This window comes from Ovis canadensis, chromosome 25 (assembly GCF_042477335.2).
Source record: "Ovis canadensis isolate MfBH-ARS-UI-01 breed Bighorn chromosome 25, ARS-UI_OviCan_v2, whole genome shotgun sequence".
Classification (NCBI taxonomy): Eukaryota; Metazoa; Chordata; class Mammalia; order Artiodactyla; family Bovidae; genus Ovis; species Ovis canadensis.
Genome location: NC_091269.1, coordinates 23,598,534 through 23,622,096, shown reverse-complemented (window position 1 = coordinate 23,622,096; position 23,563 = coordinate 23,598,534). Strand labels below are relative to the sequence as shown.

General features: G+C 44.3%; 1 protein-coding gene across 2 annotated transcripts in view; it reads right to left on the bottom strand.

The window, feature by feature from the left end:
• The window catches only part of NTPCR (nucleoside-triphosphatase, cancer-related), a 36,994-nt gene that overhangs the window by 8,523 nt on the left and 4,908 nt on the right, over positions 1 to 23,563 (bottom strand). The window contains exons 2-4 of one of the 2 annotated variants that reach the window (XM_069572633.1): positions 22,714 to 22,876; positions 22,001 to 22,097; positions 1,051 to 1,260 (exon numbers count right to left, since the gene is read on the bottom strand). In XM_069572633.1, coding sequence (XP_069428734.1) covers positions 1,051 to 1,260; positions 22,001 to 22,097; positions 22,714 to 22,876 — 470 coding nt within the window. The remainder of the gene's footprint in view (positions 1 to 1,050; positions 1,261 to 22,000; positions 22,098 to 22,713; positions 22,877 to 23,563) is intronic. The other variant, XM_069572634.1, reaches the window with a different exon arrangement.

The following is a 23,563-nucleotide window of genomic DNA, read 5'->3' as shown; positions in this document are numbered from 1 at the left end:
TACCCTGGACACTATGGAGATAACATGTGGACGTCCCACCGAAGGCAGCTGACCCTGGTGACAAGTAACCAGTGATGTGAGGCGCTCCCGGTTACTCTGCAGCTGGCGCACAGGAGGGCTGCCAGCCCCACTGGTTCACTTGGTCGGGGGAGGGTGTGAGCACAGTGATGTGGCTGTCACTGACGCAGACACTAAGGTGCCACAGGGAGGATAGCATCCAAGAAGGACACAGAGGGGTGACGGGAGAAAAACGCATATGTGGGCAAAACCCAACAGCACCATCAGTGCTGAGAACCGGCTGAGCCACTGCCCCTGACCTACCTGCCCTTCACCAGCTCCACCCCACAGCTCCTCCCACTGCAGGGGCCTGAGAGCCCCCGGAGCTCATGAAGACAGGTTCCTGGGCCTGCCCAGAGCCGGCGTCGCACTTCCAGGCAGAGCGTCTTATCTGCTGGGTACTTGACAAGCGGCTAGTGCGACTGAGGAAAAGATTTTTCTAACTTAATTTAGTGTCATTTAATTCAAATGTGAACAATCACACGTGGCTAATGGCTATGGCCCTGCCTGGTGCAGGGAGCACATTTTCACCCTGGTGGTGGGAAGTTCTCAAGACGGTGCTGCTCCACAGCACCTGGAATCTGAGCCTCAACCTGTAGCCAAAAGCCCTTCTCCTCACAAGCAGAAGGGGGTCAGTTTCAAAGGGAAACCTTTAAAATAAAACAGCACTGCCTGCCTCTGTAACCTCATCACCTGGGAAGAGATGCACTCAGCCAGAGCACTGCAGCTGGGCGGGGCTGAAGCTGGCAAGGCCCAGGGCTCGGCCAGGGCAGGGGGAGGGCAGCAGGAGGAGCTGGACCCTCCTGCGGTCCCCAGAGGCAAGACTGCTTTGTCAGCAAGCAGAGGTGCAGTTTCAGCTCTGTGGACTCACAGGAAGTGAGACGCGCCTATATCCTAGCCTAAGAGGAAAGCTATGGTGACTTGAAGCCACAGGTGCGCTTCAGAGCCACACGCTGTTTCAGAGCACCTGCCCCGCGCCCGCGGGGTACTCACGCTGAACACCTTCACGTCCTTTCGGGTTCTGATCTCTTCCACGAGGGCCAGTGGTTTTCCTTTGGGTATGGGGATGGTGCCGAGGACCACAGTTCCCGGTGTGGACAGTGCCTGGCGGACGGCCTGGATGAACGGCTGACTGAAGAGCTCCATCTTCCCCACCTCGTCGATGACACAGATGCTCTGTCCCGGGCGACCACTGGCCCCTGCCTGGGGGTGACAGAGACACTGATTGGGACACGGCGAAGGGCCCAGGAACCCTCTCTCTCCTCGCTGTCACACCAAAGGGCCTGGAGTCTCTCTCCCCCATCACTCACTGCCAGTCAGAGCAGGGGAGGCAGCCCCGCTTCAGGAGGCAGGAGGTGGTCTCTGCAGCTGCGCAGATGAACCACCGAACCACCGGCAGAGGAAATCAGGAGCACTCCCTTGGGGACCCGAACGCCCAGAAGACTCAGTTCCCTGAGCTCCCCATTTTCCTGGCAATTTTCTCTCTTCTAGAACAGTCCCAATAACAACCAAGTTTTATATTTATATCCACCCGGAAACAAGCAGGATCCCAATGCCTCAGGCCTGAAAGAAATGAGACAGCAAGCCTGGGAGCCTTTGTTAATAACACTGGCCTCTGTTTTTTGGATTTTGGGTTGTATGAGTCCTGTCTGTTGGGAGGATGTAACCGTTGCAGCCAGATGCCTGTGTACTTCATAACCTGAACTAAGAAGGTCACTGGAAGAAGTGAAAATTAGAGAAGTCCTGGTTTAAGAGGGAAAAAAGTGAGTAGGTTGTGCCCTTGAATCTCAGATTCCCCTTCTAATGACTTTACATCAATGCACTCCCACTAAGTCACAAACTTGAAGACTTCTCTAGGACCAGGTGTGGCAGCCAGCCTCCAAGAGCCCTCAAGATTCCCAGCTTATAGGATTGGCACCCTCTACAGATCCTACCCCCATAGTACAGTGCTGCCCTGCATTATATGGCAAAGAACAACAGAAGGGATGACATGCTATTTCTGAGATTAGGAAAAAAGATCACGGCTTCTGTCCTGGTCTCCATCCACCCATCCATCCATCCACCAATCCATCCATCCACCCACCAATCCATCCATCCATCCACCCACCCATCCATCCATCCACCCACCCACCCACCCATCCATCCACCCACCCACCCACCCACCCACCCACCCACCCATCCATCCATCCATCCATCCATCCATCCACCCACCCACCCATCCATCCATCCACCCACCCACCCATCCATCCATCCACCCATCCATCCATCCACCCATCCATCCTGGCTCACCTGTTCTCAGGGAAGATGCCCGCCATGCTATGAGGACACACAGGCAGCGGATGGTAATCTCCAGCTAATAAGGAACTGAGGCCACATGTCAACAGCCAGGGAGGATCTGAGACCTCCCTGCAACCATCACTGTGAACTTGGAAGCCTCAGGGCACTCTGACCTCATAAGAGACTCTGAGCCTGAACCACCCAGCAAAGCCATTTCTGGATTCCTAACCCAGGGAAACTGTATGAGATAATAAACATTTGTTGATTCATACTGCTAGATCTTGGGATAATTTGTTACACAGCAAAAGCTAACCAATAAAGCTGGTAGGACTTTGAATAGTTTTTCCACAGCAGGGACACAATGGAACATATAATAAACACTTTCATGGCTGCTGAGTAACAAACATATTTCTATATCCTTGTATAAATGATTATTTTGAAAATGGTATGTAAAGCTGATTTACCAGGTATGTTTCACTATAAGTTCTCAGACTCCTTAAATACGGACATCAACACATTCTCACAATGAATGGCTGAGTTAAGCTAGATTTTGCTCACATTCTAAATACTAATACCAAAGCTCTTCCAGTGTGGCTGCAGGGGGGGTGCCCGTGGTGACCAGTGACAGACAGGGCTGGGGGCAGCTCCTGGAGCCTCGTGCGGTGTGCAGAGGGTGGGATGCTGCCCAACGCCTGAGAGTCTAAGTGCGGGAGGAGCACACGTGGTGCCTGAAAGGCTGCTTGCTGTGTGGGGCCAGGAAGACAGGGGAGACGTCTCTGGGAACAGACATATGAGCTTGGAGGGAAGCCTCAGGGCACTGGTTTTCAAACTTTTCTATAAGCTGTCCTCCTTTAATTTTCCTGCTTGCTATCAAGTAGATATATTTTTCTACTCCTTTTATTGACAGAAAGACCAGGAATGGGTCTACTGTAATCATCCAAGAGAGGTTCTAAATCTCACTCAAACTTCCGTGTTTCTAATACACTTCATGTTTACCTCTCAGCTGAATTTATCTGCATGCATTTACATACACACGGCTACCCTGCCTCCCTCCTAGGAGCCGAGACGAGGTGTTACTCATCTTTTTCTTCTCTGTGGAGGTGAACGGTGCACGGCTGGGCTGACACAGCCGATGCTGCCCTGCGCTGGTGGGCGATATAGGGAGAAAGGGTGTGGGGGAGGTCACTATGCCAACAATTTCTTCAGAAATGAATGCCTGACTGTGGAGGAAAAAAAACAGCTACTGGCCACCTGTTTGCCAGCATAAAAACAGACACGCTCACAACAGCGAGCCATCCCGACCAACCTGCCTGTGATTAAGGGTGCCTGGGGCTTCCTGCTGCCCCCAAAGACTGTGGACACCTGCAGATGCTATCCTTCTGGTGCCTGCTGTCAAAGCCCAGACAGGACTCAAGTCCAGCACACCAGAACCACAGCTCTGAAAGCATTCAGGTCAGACAAAGAACAACATGAAAGAACGTGGCAGCTCCCCTGTCTGTGTTTAGTGGGTGCATGTACACAAGGGGGTCAAATGCATGTGGCCGTGTACGTGAACACACGCGAACAGGTCCAGTGCGAGGCACAGGGCTCCCAGCCACCCTGCAACATTCACCAGCGAGCACTCCCCCACCTCGTGAAACTGCTGCAAAGATACCTGGCCACACAGGCAGACATTGTTTTCTACCAACTGAAAATGCCTCATTTAAAAACCTTAGCTTACGTAAAATCTCCATTCTGTCCAGAATTAGGGATTTTCTTTATACAGAAACTATAGAAATCTCAATAAGTCTGGGATTTTTAATGAAAAGTTGGATTATTTCTGCTCAGTTGAGAGTCAGTTACCAGAGGCTGAACTACTCAGAAGCCTAGTCAGTCAGTCAGTGTTTCTAAACAACAAAGAACACATATTCACCAGCTTAACAAAAGAACTACTGTTATGTTCAGAATTGTTTTTTTTTTTCTGTATAAATTCCATTTTAAAAGGAAACAGAAAATAAGCCAGTGAGCATTCACCCCACTTCCACCATTCTCAACGACTGTCTGAGCTGATGAAGACACAGCAAGCACAGCACGAGGGCCCGGGTCTGAGAGCCACCGGGAGCCTGGCCTGGCCTCCTGCCTCTGGCTGTGGGCTCCACACGGTTATGGGGTGAGGATCCCGCAGAGGACTCTGGGGGCTCTAGGCCATGTGGTTAAGAGCACTGTGCACGCCATCCAGGGAGCAGCCGTTCTCCCAGCGTCCCTCCCCCGACCCCAGAACAATTCAGGGTCACTGCGGCCCTTTATGCCCCATGCTCCTCTCCACAGCTTACACTTCTGCTGACTGTACATTCTCACTGCCACAAAGAACAGGAAAACCTTCTCTGTGCAAAGCATATTTTAGTCCCTCTGTTGGTTCTGAGGGAGAAGCTATTTCCGTGGGAGAGAGTCCTAAAATTGACCAGCCAGGGGCAAAAGAAGTTATGAATAATTTTCTAGCTTTGGTTACACTCAGCTAGTTTGCTTTCCAGAAAGATTAAATCAATTTAGGGCAACAACGAAGTAGCTTTATTTATACCAGCTTTGCCAGAGAACTGAAAATAGTGTGATTCTTTTGGTACTTTGTTTAATCCTTAGGTGTCCTTTTTAAGGATACAGAGAAAATGTAAAAGCAAAATAAGCAATTTCATCCAACCAAAATACTGAACCAAGAAAAAGCTAATGAAAGTCGCCTCTGCCTTATTTTGGATCATTTAAATAATACCTATTTCTGGTGGTATTAGGTTGCCATTTATTATTTTTTAAACATCACACACAGCCTGGCTCCCTGAGCTTGCCTGCCTGGGACAGCGAGTCTCAAAAGCGATAGGAAGCAGGGGCCACGGCCAGAGCACCGGCAGCACAACGGAGCCTGCCCCGCAAAGAGCCACAAGTCCTCGGGAGGTTGGAGGGGCAAACGGCGAAAACACGCCACGGTCGAGCGAGCCCGATGCCCTGACTGTCTTACTAAGTGAAAGGCAGCACTCCAATCAGACTTTCAGATGTGTTTATTCCAAGCTTTACAGTCTCCGCGTCCCTCAGCAGCCTGGTGGCAGGTCGACTGACTGCATGTCCCCGGGGAGTAAAATCCCAGGCTAGCAGCCAGGATGTCTAGACAACCCGACACACCCCTCAGCACGGAGTGCACGCTGGGCAGAGCCACCCCCAACCACACATGCTGCGGAGGAGGCTGGTGGTTCCTCCGGGATGTCCCTGCAGGCCTCCCCGGGGCCCCCACACCAGCATCTGGCCACAGAGTGCCATGACGCACCTTGGCATCTCCCAAGCTGTAAGAACCATCCCGGGGCTGAAACAGTGTCTGCTGGCTGACAGTCGGCCCTGGCGGATTAAGAACCCAGTCGTCCTCTGATCCCAGCACCTTGGGACCAGACTAGACGTCTAGGCTTGTGGGTCCCATGGTGGATTTACTGCCGGCTCAGGACCCTGGTTCCCAGCAAACACACATCAGACAGCTGATGTGACATCTTCCCCAGGGACCACGCCCATCCCCTCACGGGACTTCTCAGGAAAAATAATCATAACCATCCCTACGCTCTGCACCATCTAGCAGCCAGGCACTAACTCACCTTACAAGCAGATCGCTTTCACTCCTAGTAACTTCACGTAGCAGGTATCAACATCTGTTTTATAATTAAGGAGAAAGCCAGGGACTAAGTGACTTATCCAGTCCCAAGGGACGGGGCTAGGAGGCTAACCCAGCGTCACCCTGCAGGCAATTCCACTTGCATAGTTTTAACATGAAATAAAAACAAACTGCGCATGAGAAGTCACCTCACCACGGAGAAACCACTTTTCTCACCAATGAGAAGGAAGAGTGTTTTAGTTTCTAGGGTCTCTATAGAGGCACAGCCACAAAAACTCCTATTTTTTTTTCTGGATTAATCATATTATTTTCAATATAATATATTGAACAGTAGTACTAACCTCACTGTATCACATACAGAGAATGGTCCCCTTTAGTTGGCAGATGTGCTCTGTGCAGGTGAAGGGGCTTCTGCCAGGAGCTCACCTCTGCACACAGCAGAGAAGATATGCCCAGGCAGCCCAAGGTGCACAGGCTTACCTTGGCGAGATGCAGAGTCCACTTACAGACCCCCGCAAATAAAGCGAGTATCATATTAAAGTGAGTCACGTGAATTTTTTGACTTCTTGGTGCATCTAAAAGTTATATTTGTGCTATACACTTGTCCATTAAGTGTGCAAATGCATGCCTAAACAATATACTTTAATTAAAAAATACTTTTATTACTAAAAAACACTAACCGTCATCTGAACCTGCAACAAGCCATAATCTTTTTGCTGGTGGATAATCTTGCCTCAGTGTTCAAGGTTGCTGACTGACCTCAACGGTGGTTGTTTAAGGTTGAAGTGGCTGCGGAACTTTCTTAAGACAACAATGAAGTCTGTCACGCTGACCAAGTCCTCCTTTCATGAATGATTTCTCTGTAGTGTACAGTGCTGTTTGAGAGTATTTTACCCACAGAACTTTCAAAACCGGAGTCAATCCTCTTAAACCCTGCTGCTGTTTTATAAACTATGTTCATGTTAGATTCTAAGTCTTTGTTGTCATGTCAACAATCTTCACAGCATCTTCACCAGGAGTAGATTCCGATGTCAAGCAACTACTTTCTTAGATTTTCCTGGTGGTCCAGTGGATCAGAATCTGCTTCGATCCCTGGTCCAGGAAGATTCCACATGCTGTGGGGCAGCTAAGCCCACACACCACCTAGTGCTGAGCTCGCACTCCACAAGAGAAGCCACGCACCACAACCACAGAGTACCCCCTACTCTCCGCAACTAGAGAAAGCCTGTGCCTGGCAGCGGACACTCAGCACAGCCAAAAATAAATTTAAAATGTGTTTAAAGAAATAAGTGATTTTAAAAAAGAAACTACTTTCTTCACTCATCCAGAAGTTAACTCCCCATCCCTTAAAGTTTTATCCTTAGATTGCAACAATTCAGCCACATCTTCAAGGCTCCACTTCTAAGTCTAGTTGTCTTGCTATTTTCCCCTCATATGCAGTTGCTTCTACTAATGTCTTGAACCCTTCAAAGTCATTTATGAGAGCTGGAATCAACTTCTTTCAAATTCCTGATACTGTGACCTCTTCCCACGAATGTTCTTAATAGCATCTACGATGGTGAATCCTTTCTAGGAGGTTTTCAGTTGACTTTGCCCAGATCCATCAAAGGAATCACTATCCATGGCAGCTATACCCTCACAAAATATATTACTTAAATAATAAGACTTGAAAATCGATGTTACTCCTTGATCCACGGGCTGCAGAATGGATATCGGCAGGCATGAAAACAGCAGGAACCTCCTGCACCTCCATCAGAGCTCTAGGGTGACCAGGTCCATTCTCAATAAGCAGTCACGTTTTGAAAGGAACCTTTTTTGCTGAGTGGTAGGACTCAGCAATGGGCTTCATATACTCATTAACTCTGCTGTGAACAGATGTGCTGCCACTCAGGCCTTGTTGTCCATGTACAGAGCAGAAAAGGAGTGAAGTCAGCATCACTTTGAAGGGTTCCAGGATTTCCAGAATGGAAATGAGCACTGGCTTTGCCTTCAGGTCACCAGCTGCATTGCCCCTAACAAGGGTCAGTGTGTCCCGTGAAGTTCTGAGGGCAGGCACTGACCTCTCCTCTCCAGCTACCAAAGTCCTAGATGCCATCTTCTTCCAGGGCAAGGCCGTTTCTTCTACACTGAAGATCTGCTTGGTGCAGCCACCTTCATTAACTGTCTGAGCCAGATCTTCGGATAACTTGCTGCAGCTTCTACATCAGCACTAGCTGCTTCACCTTGCATGTTTATGTTGTAAGATGGCTTCTTTTCCTAAACCTCATGAGCCAACCTCTGCCAACTTGAGATTTTCCTTCTATAGATTCCTCACCTCTTTCAGCCCGCCTTCATAGAGTGGAAGTGAGTTGGTCCTTTCTCTGGACTAGGCTTTGGTTTAGAGGAATGTTGTGGCTGGTTTTATCTTCTATCCAGAATGCTACAACTTTCGCCATTTCAACAATAAAGCTGTTCTACTTTCTCATCATTTATGTGATCACTGGAAAAGCACTTTTAATTTCCTTGAAGAACTTTCCCTTTGCATTCACAGTCTGGCTAACTGGCACAGGAGGCCTAGCTTCCTGCCGTCTCAGCTTTCAACACACCCTGCTCACTAAGCTTAGTCACTCCTAGCTCCTGATTTAAAATGAGAGACAGGCAACTCTTCCTTTCACTTGAACATTGAGAGGCCACTGTAAGGTTATTAACTGGCTCAACTGCAACGTTGCTGTGTCTCAGGGCCTAGGGAGGCCCAACAAGGAGAAGAGCGACATGGGGAGGGCTGGTCAGCAGAGCAGTCAGAACACACACAACATTTATTGAATAAGTTCGCCGTCTTATGTTGCATTGTTTGTGGCACCCAAAACAATTACCACAGCAACATCGGGATCCCTGATCACAGATCACCATGGCAAATATAATAATCATGAAAAAGCTTGCAATATTGACAATCATCAACGTGTGATAGAGACATGAAATGAGCAAATGCTGCAGGAAAATGGCATCAACAGACTTGCTAAACACAAGGCTGCCAGGAACCTTCAATCTGCAAAAACCGCAGTAGATGCAGAGTACAGTGACTGCGCCTGCATCAACTTCCGAACGTTCCTTACCAGCTCAGCGTGTTCACAATAACTCTTTTTAAAATTTCAATTGCTTACTAAAACATTTTAATCACTGTTTAAGCTTTTGGTAAAAGTTTGGTATTTCTGACGCCTGATAGTCTTCTCCTGACTTTCCTGGTGGCTCGGATGGTAAAGCGCCTGTCTACAATGCGGGAGACCTGGGTTCAATCCCTGATTAGGGAAGATCCCCGGAGAAGGAAATGGCCATCCACTCCAGTACTATTGCCTGGAAAATCCCATGGACAGAGGAGCCTGGTAGGCTACAGTCCATGGAGTCGCAGAGAGTCGGACATGACTGAGCAATTTCACTTCACTTCAGTTCAGTCTTCTACTAGGGGCTGCCCATGCAGTGCTAGTGGTAAAGAATCTGCCTGCCAATGCAGGAGATGCAAGAGACACAAGTTCGATCCCTGGATTGGGAAGATCCCTTGAGCAGGAAATGGCAACCCACTCCAGTATCCGTGCCTGGAAAATCCCACGGACAGAAGAATCCGGCAGGGTATAGTCCATGGGGCCACAAAGGGTCAGACATGACTGAACACACAAATATAATGAACATTCTACTAGAAACTGCCTAAAGGAGATAAAGTTGATTATTTTTGCTACAGTGGAATGGTGGTGACTATTTTTCTAACTAATGAGGTAAATACATACAAACATAGGAGGACAGCTTAGACAAGGAAAAATCAACCATTCTGATTGGTTGAAAAAGCAACCAGTTAACAGTTCAGTTTCTGAATATACAGTAATTTTATGTTTGTTTAACCTTGCTAGAGAAAGTATTTAATAGGTGGTAGCTAATTTGCTTTTAAAACCTCACGTATTATCTTAAGATAACCTAGTAAAGTTTTTTAAAAATTACAAAAATTAACTGGGAGAAATTTTGATGAAGAGGCTGTGCAAAGTCACTAAGTAGCTCTCTATTCACAGCTATCAGTTTCAAAGGAAAAAAGAGTAAACCTACAGGGGAGAAACTGGACAATACCTTCAGTGGGTGATCAAGTTAACATCACTAACCATCGCATGTCTCCAGATAAGACACTGAGAAAAATGTACCACCATGTACTGAAGTGTTTCAGGGGAATCAAATTCATGAGGAAACATCAGAAAACCCCAGAAGAGGACTATTCTTTTAAAACGAAACTGTATTCTTCAAAAATGTCAGTGTTGCAAAAGATTTTTAAAAAATGATTGTGGAAATGTTCCAGATTAAAGGAGGTTATGAAGATATGACAACTAAAGGTAGTATCTAACAGACTGAAGGAAAAGAAATGTTACAAAGAACACTGTTAAGACAATTGACAAAACCAGCATATGAATGTTAGATTAGATCAAAGTATTTTCTCTTGCAAAACTGACTGAGGTTTGGTAACTGTGCCAATTATGTAAGAGCGTATCCTTATTCTTAGGGAAAATACTACAGGACCTAAGTACTCTGATGATTACAACATACTCTTAAAGGGTTCCCATCCCCCGAATCTATACGTCTATACACACACACACACACACACACACACACACACACGGAGAGGAAAAAACTAAGAAGAATGTTAAAAATAGGTGACTCTAGAAATAACAAGTCCACAGGGGGTCCTGCACTATCGTCATTCTTATAATTTTCTCTAAGACTAAAATTATATCCCAATAAAGTTTTAAAAAGCTGGAATCAATACACAAAAAGAAAACACTCAGATGCACACTTTCTCAATGTCAGATTCAAGGAAACCATCAACTCCTGGCACGTGAGCTCCTTCGGATGGAGCGCAGGGCTGTAGGCCAAAGGGCACAGGATGAGGATCAGAAGGAAGGACGGAGCAGGCGGGAAGAGGGAGAAAGGCCAGTTACAGACATCCTTTGCCCGTCCCACGGGCGGAGCACGTGACTCTCCCGCGTTTCTTGGGCGGGGACGCAGGCAGCCGCAGAGGAAGATGACGCGGCCCGGGCAGCTGCCCGCGCGGCTGTCACTCCACAGAGCAGTTCCGTGGCGGCACTGAGAAGTGCCGACCCCGCCCGCCCGCCAGGGGGATCCCGCAGAGCGCGGGAGGGGCTGCCATGACTAACCCCGCAGGGTGAACTGTGCAGCCGACCTTATACAGAACATTCGGCTCATCTAGTTTGAGTCACTGCAGGAATGATTTACTGACAATTTTTACCTTTTTATGTTTGTAGCAGATAGCTTTTAATTCCCCTGGATGATTTTGTAATATATATGCAAGATTATGAGATACAGAAAGTAAGGAGGAACCAAAACACAAATGCCAAGCTCGCTAATAGTAAAGGAAATGCTAGAGCAGGGTGGGGCTCTTGTCAGCCTTACAAGAATGGACACACTGACCAGAACCTGATCTTTCTAAATTCTTTCTAAAGCTCAGTGGCCAGAAATACTAAGCAGCATTTCCAAGTCAACTGCTTTTGTAAAAAAAAAACAAAACACACACACACACACACAAACCTTTCCATAGGGAGTTGATCTCCCACCTTCAAATGAAGTTTCAAAGATCTGAAGCAGATTGTTATTTCAGAATCAAAAGCAGATCCTGCTCATAAATAGAAATATACATTGAAAGCCACATTTTGAACAAAACAGGAAAATGTTCAAACCATGTGGATCTTCTGATTGTAACTCATTATTCCTTCCGTGGATCTTTCCAAAAAATGAGATAGTTCAACCTATAAAATAAGGTTTTGAGTAGACGTCTCCTGTTCTTCAAAACCTTATAATCTACTACTGTCTTTTTCTGTGAGTAGGAGATACACTGGGTGCCAACAAAATGTTCAATCCTATATTGCATCAAATTCTAATACAGCATTCAGGATGGCTGTTAAGTAGACTATTACACAAAAGGCCAGCATTATCCTAACAGCCTTGATCATTAGGAAACTGAAAGGCAATCCTAATTACAGCAGCAGCAGAAAATAGAAAAGATCTATGAAAAACCTCACAACATTTTCTTTAAAAGAAGAACTAGAAAGAGAATGATACTCTGTTTTTGGCTGTGGAGAATGAAAACTGTCTGGAAGATTAGGAAGTTCTGTATATCAGAGTAACTACAGTTTTGTATAGTTCAATCACTCCATATAACATATAAGACTTTGTAATGGAGTTCAACTCGTGCCGGTTCTGCTGCTTATAAGCTGCTTGTCATCGGGCAAACCTTCTATGCTATGCCTGTTTCCTCTCATCTGTAAAACAGAAAACAGTGACAGACTTGTCTGAAGGATGAAATGAGTTAGTGCCTGGAGCACAATCTGTACTTGGTCAGTGTTCATCACCATTACTAATACCACCAATATCACCACAACTTGGAAGAATGAGCAAACAAGAATGGATAAGGCACTGTTTGCAAGAACAACACCACAAGCAATTAGCAGAATATTGATGCAAGCACCAGATCAATGAAGAGAAAAGACAACCCTAAAGCATTATACACACGTGTATTTTTTAATAAAATAAATTTAGCATAATAAACTAATGAGAAATGACTTATTAACAGATGGTTTTGAAAAACCGGCTAAGTGTTTGGAAGAAAATCAATTGAGAGTCTCATTGAATATTACATTCTAGATAAATCCAGATGGATTTTAAAGATTTTTTTTAAAAAAGCACAAAGAAGAAACATATAGGTACAATTTTATATTAACTTACAATAGGGACAGACTTTTACAATGTTAAAAAAAGAAATAAAGAAAAAAGAAATCACCAAAGTGATAAACTGAGAAATGGAATCAATAAGATTTTTTAAAAAGTTATTTACCTTACAAAAGATCTCTTTAAGCTAAAAGGAAAAAAATGGGGAAATGAGCGAACAACTTAGATGTTTAAAAATACCCAACAACTGAAAAAATTTTACCCTCACTAGTACCTTAAAAATGCAAATCAAAACAAAGCCACATGTTTATCAAAAGTCAGTACAGTGCTCAGTGTTGGCAGATGTACAGCAAGACAAACAGGCCTGCACACAGCAGGAGGTGCAAAGTGACACGTGTCACACACACAACAACCCTGGAAATCCACGCCCTCCACCCAGTATTCCACATCATTCCACCTGTAGGTCCCTACAGGGAAACAACCATGGCTGGATAAAGACTGAGGTACAAAGAGGGAGTCTTGCAAAGTTACTTGCAACAGTGATAAATAATCTCAATGTCTGACACTGAGGGAGTAATAGTTACATCGGAGATGAAAATCCATACCCCAATATATTATGCAATCAATAAAGTATTAATTTTTTCTTTATGGCCATGCCACATGGCTTATAGGATCTTAGTTCCACAACCACACCTGAACTCGTGCCCCCTACAGGGGAAGTATTGAGTCCTAACCACTGGACCACCAGGGAAATCCCAAAGTATCACAGTTTTGAAGATCATATGTGAGACCAGTCCCATATCACTCAATAATATTAAATGAAAAAGCCCACACCAATAAAACTATATTTGGCATTTTCCCCAATTCTGGATGACTATTAAAAAAAAAAAAAACAGGTATAGAAAAAGGGCAGAAAATATGCTAAGAATGGTTAACTCAGTGATAAGACTGAGTTATCCATATTTCCTTATCTTATATTTTTTACACATTTTCTACCTTAAGTATATGGAAATTTAATACTCAAGAAAATAGTAAATGATGTCAAATAAGGGAAGATGTAGCTATGGAATGAAAAAAAACCAGCAACAGTAAACTCTACAAGGGACTTTCTAAAAGCCTTACTGCGTCTAGAATGTTTACAGCCTGCTCCCTATTTCATTCCCACGTGTGCCCGTGATGGTGACCGCCTGAGGAAAAGCTTGAGCAAGGCCTCACAGCAGGCTGGCCCCCTCCAGGCCTCTCCCTGGCCTCAAGCAGCTGTTTTTCAACACACATGTATGTTCTTATTTCCCAACCCACAAGAACAGCCCTGCTGACCTAACCAAAGAATAGTTTTTCTTATGCTTCTCAGAGCATTTAAAAATAAAAACACTCAGGATATTTTTCAACCATAGTGAAATTTCTTACACAGAGGAGGCACTTGAGAGACATTTCTTAACTTATCGTCAGAGTTTGTGTTTCCATACATCCTGGGCAACTGGATGTATGGAAACTGTCTATCTGTATAAAGACTCTCACCTGCCTGGAGACATAACCCTCCCAGACTTCAGACAATACTGCAAAACTACAGTAATAAAACCAGCATGGTACTGACACAAAAACAGACATATAGACCAACAGAGCAGACCCTACTGCTGCTGCTGCTAAGTCTCTTCAGTCGTGTCCGACTGTGCGACCCCATAGACGGCAGCCCACCAGGCTCCCCCGTCCCTGGGATTCTCCAGGCAAGAGCACCGGAGTGGGTTGCCATTTCCTTCTCTAATGCAGGAAAGTGAAAAGTGAAAGTGAAGTCGACCAGTCGTGTCCATCTCTTCCCGACCCCATGGACTGCAGCCTACCAGGCTCCTCCGTCCATGGGATTTTCCAGGCAAGAGTACTGGAGTGGGGTGCTACTGCCTTCTCCAGAACAGACTAGACAGACCAAAAATAAACCTACACACTTAGGGTTAATTAATCTTCAACAATGGAGGCAGGAATGTATTGAGAAACTGATGATGGGAAAAAGACACACTCTTCAGCAAGTGTTGTTGGGAAAGCTGGACAGCTGCATGAAAATCAATAGAAGGTATCCTCTCACTCAAAACGTCTTACAGACTTAAAAAATAAAAACAAGACACCATAAAACTCATAGAATACAACACAGGCAAAGCATTCTGACACAAGTTGTACCAATGTTTTCTTAGATCCCAAGGTAGTAGAAATAAAAACAAAAATAAACAAATGGGACCTGAAGGCTTCCCTGGTGGCTCAAATGGGAAAGTGTCTGCCTGCAGTGCAGGAGACCCAAGTTCGATCCCTGGGTTGGGAAGATCCCCTGGAGAAGGAAATGGCAACCCACTCCAGTACTGTTGCCTGGAAAATTCCATGGACTGAGAGGTTCCTCAGAGCCTGGTAGGCTACAGTCCATGGGGTTGCAAAGAGTCGGACACGACTGAGTGACTTCACTGACATAAACTGTATTAATGTTTTCTTAGATCCCAAGGCAGTAGAAATAAAAACAAAAATAAATAAATGGGACCTAATCAGACTTACAAGCATTTCCACAGCAAAGAAAACCGTAAGCAAAATGAAAAAACATACAGAATGAGAAGAACATATTTACAAACAATGCAACCAACAAGGGCTTAATTTCCAAAATATACAAACAACTCATACAATTCAATAACAACAAAAAAACAAACAACCCAATCAAAAAACAGGCAGAATACCTAAATAGACATTTCTACAAAGAAGACATAAAGATGGCCAATAGGCATAGGAAAGGATGCTCAACATCACTAATTATTAGAGCAATACAAATTAAAACTACAAGGAAGCACAACCTCACACTGGTCAGAATAACCAACATTAAAAAAAAAAATCTACAGATAGTAATTGCCAGAGAGGATGTGGAGAAAAAAGGGAACCCTACACTCCACTGTTGGTGGGAATGCAAGTTCGTGCAGCCACAATGGAAAATAGTATGGAGGTTCCTCAGAAAACTAAAAATAAAGAGTTGCCATATGATCCAGCAATTCTACTCCTGGAAATATATCCAGAGAAAACTCTAAGTCAAAACGACACATGCACCCCTTACATTCATAGCAGCACATTCACCGTAGCCAAGACATGGGAATAACCAAAAAGTCCATTGACAGAACGGACAAAGAAGTTATTATATACTATAAATATACATTACATAATATATAAAATATTACACTGTATTGTATATATACATTGTATGTGTGTGTATATATATACACACACACACACACATATGCAATGGAATACTAGTCAGCCATGAAAAAGAATGAAATGATGCCATCTGCAGCAACACAGATGCCACTTGAGATTACCATACTAAGTGAAGGAAGCAGAAACAGAAAGAAAAGTATCACATGCTATCACTTAGCCATGGAATCTGTGCGGCAGAGGGGCTTCCCAGAGAAGCCAGAGGTTGGGAATCCACCTGCCAACGCAGGGGACACAGGCTCAGTCCTTAGTCCAGGAACTGGGAGCTCACAGGCCGCAGTGCAACTAAGCCCGCACGCGGCAGCGACTGAAGGCCTCGCACTCTGCAGCCTGTGCTCTGAACAGCAGGAGGCACCAGCGTGACACAGGCGTGCACCTCAGCTAGAGAAAGCCCTTGTGAAGCAGTGGGGAGCCTGTGTGCCACACTGAGGACCCAGCACAGCCAAAGGAATAAACAAATAAACAAAAAAATAAAAATCAAATAGAATATAGCACAAATGAACTCATCTAGGAAACAGAAGCAGATTCTCAGCACAGAGAGCAAACTCGTGGTGGCCAAGGGAGACGAGGGGCAGGGATGGGCTGGGAGTTTGGGGTGTCAGTCACTCCATCGTGTCTGACTCTTTGTGACCCCATGGACTGTAGCCCACCAGGCTCCTCTGTTCATGGAGTTCTTCAGGCAAGAATACTGAGGTGAGCAGCCATTCTCTTCTCCAGGGGATCTTTCCAGTCCAGGGACTGAACCTGGCTCTCCTGCACCGCAGGCAGGTTCTTTACCACTGAGCCACCAGGGCAGCCCTTGGGGGTTAGCAGATGTAAACTACTATATACAGACTAGAGAAGCAACAAGGTTCTATTGTACAGCACAGGGAACCATATTCAATATTTGGGATAAACCATAATCGAAAATAATATAAAAAAGCATGTATATATGCATGTAACAGTCATTTTGCTATACAGCAGAAATTAACATAACACTGTAAATCAACTATATTTCAATTAAAAAAATTTTTAAATAGGCTCTGACCTGCCTAAATGTGCTTTCTAAAACTTTAGAAAGTTTTTGGCGAAGGCAATGGCACCCCACTCCAGTACTCTTCCCTGGAAAATCCCAGGGACAGAGGAGCCTAGAAGGCTGCAGTCCATAGGGTCGCTGAGGGTCAGCACGACAGAGCGACTTCACTTTCACTTTTCACTTTCCTCCATTAGAGAAGGAAATGGCAACCCACTCCAGTGTTCTTGCCTGGGAAATCCCAGGGACGAAGGAGCCTGGTGGGCTGCCCTCTGGGGTCGCACAGAGTCGGACACGACTGAAGTGACTTAGCAGAAAGTTTCACTTTAGTAAACTTTAGTTTCCAATGACCAATTGGAATTGGTCATTCCAACTGCCAATAATAAAATCTGTCTCTCTCTAAGCTCCTATTTTTGTTGCCCAGTTACTTTAAAAATGTGTCTTTTTTTTTTTTCTTCAGTATAAAGGCAAAACACTAATTCCTTTCCCTTTCTTCACTTCAATGAAATACATGAGATGGAAGAAACATTTCTGCTTCAGAAAAGAAACTGATGACCTTGACCTGCAGCCCTGGAATTTTTCCTACCTAGAATGTGAAAGTCTGGGTTTGGTAATCAAACTATAAAATACTGGAAAAGTCTGGGTTTTTTTTCCTCTTTTATTCTAGCTCTTATTCCGGTCAGCACACGATTTCTTATATAATCCTGCAGCTAGACATCAAGCCCATATGTACACACTGGCCCTCCCAGGATTGTCTGCTCTAAGCAAGGTGCGTAAAAATCAATTCCTTCTATCGATCCAATACCCAAAGCCAGAGTCATCATCTGGAATTTTATTTGAAGTATTTCACTTGCTTCTCTAACATTTAAGTGGAGAGGTATGTACTGGGTGGGAAAATAACTAGAGATGAAAATACCATGTTTCCTGATGGCTTCCACACAATACAACAGGCACCAGAGTCCCCAGCAGAGGGAATGAGAGAAAGTTCCAAGAGAAAGATATTAAAGCAAAAAGGTAAAGGAAGCAGGCAGGGAGCAACAAAGCCAAGGGGCAGGTGGGCACAGAGGAGCAGCAGGTGCAAGACCCCAAGGGGCCTCAGAGTCAGAAGCTGCCCTTTGCAGGCACACCCAACATTTCCAGCAGCCCTGAGCACTTACCAAAGCCTGTCTATTTCAGCTGAGCCCTGAGTATCAAAGAAAAAAAAAGAGCAGAGAAGCCAAGATACGAAGAGCCCACTGACCACAGAAATGGCAAGTGACAAGGGCAGAAGGCTGGCACGTGGAGGGCAGGCTGAGCCGTGTGCGGGAGGATGAGGAGGACGGGCTGCAGGAAGGCCACAGCACAGAGTTGATAAAGAACCGCCTCTCGAGACAGGTCCACACTATTCGATTTTCACAAAAGTACATCAAAGTTGTAAGTCGATAACAGATGATATAAAACCCATATTCCTTAATATGGTCCACCAAAACCGCGCATGGCGTGACTCCGCCCACCTCAGCAAGCATCCCTCCTTCCCTACCTGCTCCTGCCCAGGGCCCCGAGGCCTCGGCGTCTCTGCTCCTGCCACCCACAAGGCTCTCCCCAGACCTCCACGAAACACCCCGCTATTCTCTCCCACAAGTGATGGTGCCCTTCTCACCTTTTCATTCCATCCAAATGCCGCCACCCCAGAGCTCTTTCCCGGTCACCAGATCTAAAGTCAGCTCCTCTCATCTCTCACACAGCACTCCATTTGTTTTTCTTGGCAGCATTTGTGACAATTATCCATTTATTTGCTTAATATCTACATTTCCCACTAGAATGAGAGTTTTGAGAGAGTAGAAACATGTTTTGCTCATGACTATATATCAAGGATTTGATAAATATTTGATGAATGAATGCAGAAAACAATACACAATCTATAAAGCCAAAAGTTGTTTCTTTGAAAAGATCAACTAAACTGACAAACCTTTAGTTATTAAGTCCAAAAAGAGACAACAGTTAAAATGCATGAAAGAAGGGAAAATATTAACAGATTTTACAAAGTAAAAAGGATTATAGGGGAATATACGAACAACTGTATGCCAAAGTAAGTAACTTACTATCTAACGACATGGACAAATAAATTACTAGCAGACACACAATTACCACAACTAATTCAGCATGAAATAAAAAAAATCAGCAGATGTATAATAAGTAAAGAAATTGAATTCATAATTAGAAAGCTTCCCGTGAAGAAAAGCCTAGGCCCACATGGCCTTACTAGTGAATTCCAGCAAACATGCCAAGAAAAAATTAATACCAATTCTTCGCAAACTCACCAAATTGAGCTTCTGGCTGAGGCAATTAGAAAAGAAAAAATAAAAGGCATCCAAAACAAATAGGAAGAAGTAAAAATTTCCCCATTTGCAGATGATATCATTTTGTAAATAGAAAATTCTAAGAAATTCACTAAAGAACTATTAGAACTATTAGTCTGCCTAGGTTGCAGGATACATTAGTAATGAACATTCTAAAAATAAAATTGGGAAACTTTTACAAAAAGGTATAAATTTTTTAAAAAGAAGTATAAGACTTATATGCTGGAAACCTCAGAACAATGTGACTGAACAAAATCAAAGACAGTCTAAGTAAATATAAAGATAAGTCATGTGCATGGGTCAAAAGATTCGATATTGTTAAGATGGCAATGGGGCTTCCCTCACAGCTCAGTAGGTAAGGAATCTGCCTGCAATGCAGGAGACCCAGGGTTGGAAAGATCCCCTGGAGAAGGAAATGGCAACCCACTGCAGTATTCTTGCCTGGAGAATCCCAAGGACAGAGGAGCCTGACAGGATACAGTCCATGGGATCGCAAGAATCAGACCTGGCTTAGTGACTAACCACCACCAAGAGGGCAATACTCCTTAAACCTATTGACATACCAACACAACCTCTATCCACATCCTAGCTTCAGTGATCAAACACTGTCATTCTTATACAAGAACAGATGCAAGTGACATGAGGATAAACTGAATAGAATTGAAAACAGAACTGAACTGATTTGTAAAAGAGTGTCAGTATAATTAAATGGAGAAAGAAGTCTTTTCAACAAACAGTTCTGAAACAACTGGATATGTACATGCAAAAGAATGACTTTTAATCCATACCTTACGCCATACACAAAAACCAATTCAAAGTAGACCACAGACCTAAATGCATTAGTAAAGCTATAAAGTTCTTGGAAGAACGGATGGAAATAAATCTCCATCAAACAGCATCAGGCAAAGCCTTCTTTGGTAAAACGCTACAAGCACAAACAACATAAGAAAAATAGATGGACTCGGCTTTTCAAATATAAAATCATTTGTGTCATCACATCTAGAAAGTAAAGATAACTACAGAGAAGATAAATACAGGTGTCCCTTGGTATCCAAGGGAGACCAGTTCCAGGGCCCACCCACACACACCAAATCCAAGGACGCTCAAATCCCTCATATGAAATGGCACAGCAGTTTGTCTTCCACAACCACAGATGTGGAGTGCACAGATACAGAGAGTCAACCGTATACCAGCAAATCAGTTATCTGAAAACAGACTGGTATCCAGAACTCACACAGAAATCTTACAACTCAGTAATAAAAAGACAACTGAAGCAACTAAAAAATGGGCCAAAGAAAAAGACATTTCTCCAAGGAAAATATACAAATGTCCAATAAGTACGTGAAAAGATGCTCAACATCAGAGATCAAAAGGGAAGCGCATATCAGAACCACAATGCAATACTGCGTCACACCTACTAGACTGTACCTAATTAGAAAGAGACAGTAGTTAGCAAGGCTATAGAGAAAATGAAACCTTCATTCATTGCAGGTGGGAATGTAGAACAGCACCGCTGGTTTGGAAAACACTAGTGATTTCTCAAAAAGTTATATATATAATTATTACCTTATGACCCAGCATTTCCACTTGTAGGTATATAACCAAGAGAACTAAAACAGATATCTACACCAAAACTTGTACATAAATGTTCAGAGCAGCATCATTCATAATAGCAAAAAGTAGAAACATATCCAAATGCTCATTAGCTGAAGAACAGATAAAGTATCTGTGGTGTAGCTATGCAATGCAATATTATACAGCCATAAAAGGGACAAGGTACTGATATACGCTGTGATATGGATAAACCCCGTAAGCATTACGCTAAATAAAATAAGCTGGTCACAAAAGACCACATACTCTATTATTTCCTTCTCAGGAAACATTCAGAATAGCCAAATCTGCAGACAAAAAAGTAGGATAGTGGTTGCAAAGAACAGCAGAGACACAGGAATGGAGATTGCTTACAGGAATGGGGTTTCTTTGGGGGATGACAAAAATGTTCAAGAATTGGGCTGTGATAGTTGATTGCACAATCCCATAAGTATATGAGAAAAAAACTGAACTGTAAAGTTTAAATGGGTGAATTGTACAGTATGTGAATTATATCTCAAAATGTGCTCAGTTGCTCAGTCATGTCCAATTCTTTGTGACCCCTATGGACTGTAGCCCACCAGGATCCTCAGTCCATGGGATTCTCTAGGCAAGAATACTAGAGCGGGTTGCCATTTCCTGCTTCAGGAGATCTTCCCCATGCAGGGATTGAACCTTTGTCTCCTACGTCTCCTGCTTTGGCAGGCAGATTTTTTTATGCTGAGCCACCTGGGAAGCCCCTACCTCAATAATGCTGTTTTTTTTAAAAAAAAACAAAAACAGGTAATACAGTGATGTAATGTATTAAGTTCTTACCATTACGTTCATATAATGACATTTTACCTTCCTAAATATTTATTTGTTGTGGTGTGAAGATAGGGTTAAAATATAAACAAGGGGAAGATCAGAGGAAAGACTTCTCTTTGGGGACTGTGGAAGCTTGGCATCAAAGCCCACCCGGTATAAAGTCTTTTACATGTACTGAATTTCTGTGACAAGGAATTTACTCGTAGTTCAGAGTGACGGTAAATTACGTAAGCGCAATCACTTGAAGACTTTTAAGTTATAAAACACAAAACTGACGTCTCAGTAGAGCAAAAGCCACTCTGTTCCCAGGACTAGCAACTCCCACAAGGAACTAAGAACAGCGGGGCTTCAGAAGCAGAAAGACACACTCACATTCCTCAAGACTGGGAGCGCCAGCTGCTCAAAGGACGTCAGGTCCACCACATACTGCCCTACACGGCACTCACGCTTTCCAGGCAGAGGCTCTGACCTGAAAGAAAAAGATAGTACATCCCTCATTGAGAGACCCCGGTACTGACTTCTGATTTTTAGCTGCTCCACTGAGCCTCTGGCCTTCTCCATGTGCTAAACCATCCTTAAAAATCACCTACACAGAGAGCGGCAGTGAGCAACGCTGATCTGATTCCTCCTTCTCTCCTGGGAACAGGGCTAACACTGGTGCACACCACTACCCATAGCCTGGCAGTTGCCTCCAAGAAGCTGGCGTATCACCTATCTTAGAAGAGCGACAGAAACAGGGCCACAAGGCACCAAGTGAGAAGAGCTTACTATTCAGTGGACTACGTCTGCACTGAAATATGGTATTTTCAACCTTGGGTTTCATATGATGACTTCAACCTCTGTTTTCTTTGATGTCAAGAAAGCCATAAAGGCTCAAGATTCTTTAAGACAGAAGGGACCACCTGGCTCAGCCCTGGGCCCCAGGAGAATAAAACACCACAGAGGGACGTCCCTCGTGGTCCAGTGGTCAAGATTCTGCCCTTCCAGTGCAGGAGGCGTAGGTTTGATCTCTTAGTCGGGGAATTAAGACCCTGCATGGTCAAAAAAAAAAAAAAAAAAAAACTTTGGAAATGAAGCTGCAGTACCCAATTCTGGATAAAGGTCCTCGGATGCCAGACAACGTGACAACATCAAACCCTATTCTTCTTCCTCCCTGTCTGACTTCTTCTGTATAAAACCCATCGACAGGCACGCCAGAGGACTTTAAAACTTCAGTGGCTTTCTGGATCAGTGTTGTTTTGCCAATTCCTAGAGGGGGAAAAAAAAAAAAAAGCCCGTCAGGAACCACTGCCTTGTTGGAGCACAGCAACCAGGAGAGGCATGGGCTTCAAACAGCTTTTATGAACATTAACTTCACTCGCCTTTGATTGCTCCAGGTGTTAAACTTCTCAGTTTCAAGTAGAAAACAAGCATAATAAAAGTGTAAACGGCACACTGAAGCTCATTTTTAAACTCTGAGACGTTATTAGTTTTGCCACAGACATAATCAGAGAACCAGCTGAGTGGTTTTCTGATGATAATTTCAAATGCAATCTGCATCCTACAAGACAAGCTTTTGTTTTCTCCTAGGTTTACTCTTCTTGAGGGAGCAAACTTTTCCACCTAGAAAGTAAAGCTGGTCAAGCTTCAAGCAAAGATGCTTTAAGTTAGGATTTCAAGGCACTCTGAACCTACGTTTAACAGTGGGAACATCCCTTCATTTCTCCTTGGATGTACAATGTATGGCTCCCCAAAACGGGACTCTTGGATACCTCCAACACTGCTAGAAATGGCAATTTTTCAACTTTTTCCAGAGGAGCAATTCCATCAGGTTGGCCATGCCTTCCATCACCTCCTCAGTTCAGTTCAGTTGCTCAGTCGTGTCTGACTCTTTGTGACCCCATGGACTGCAGCACGCCAGGCTTTTCTGTCCATCACCAACTCCCAGAGCTTGCT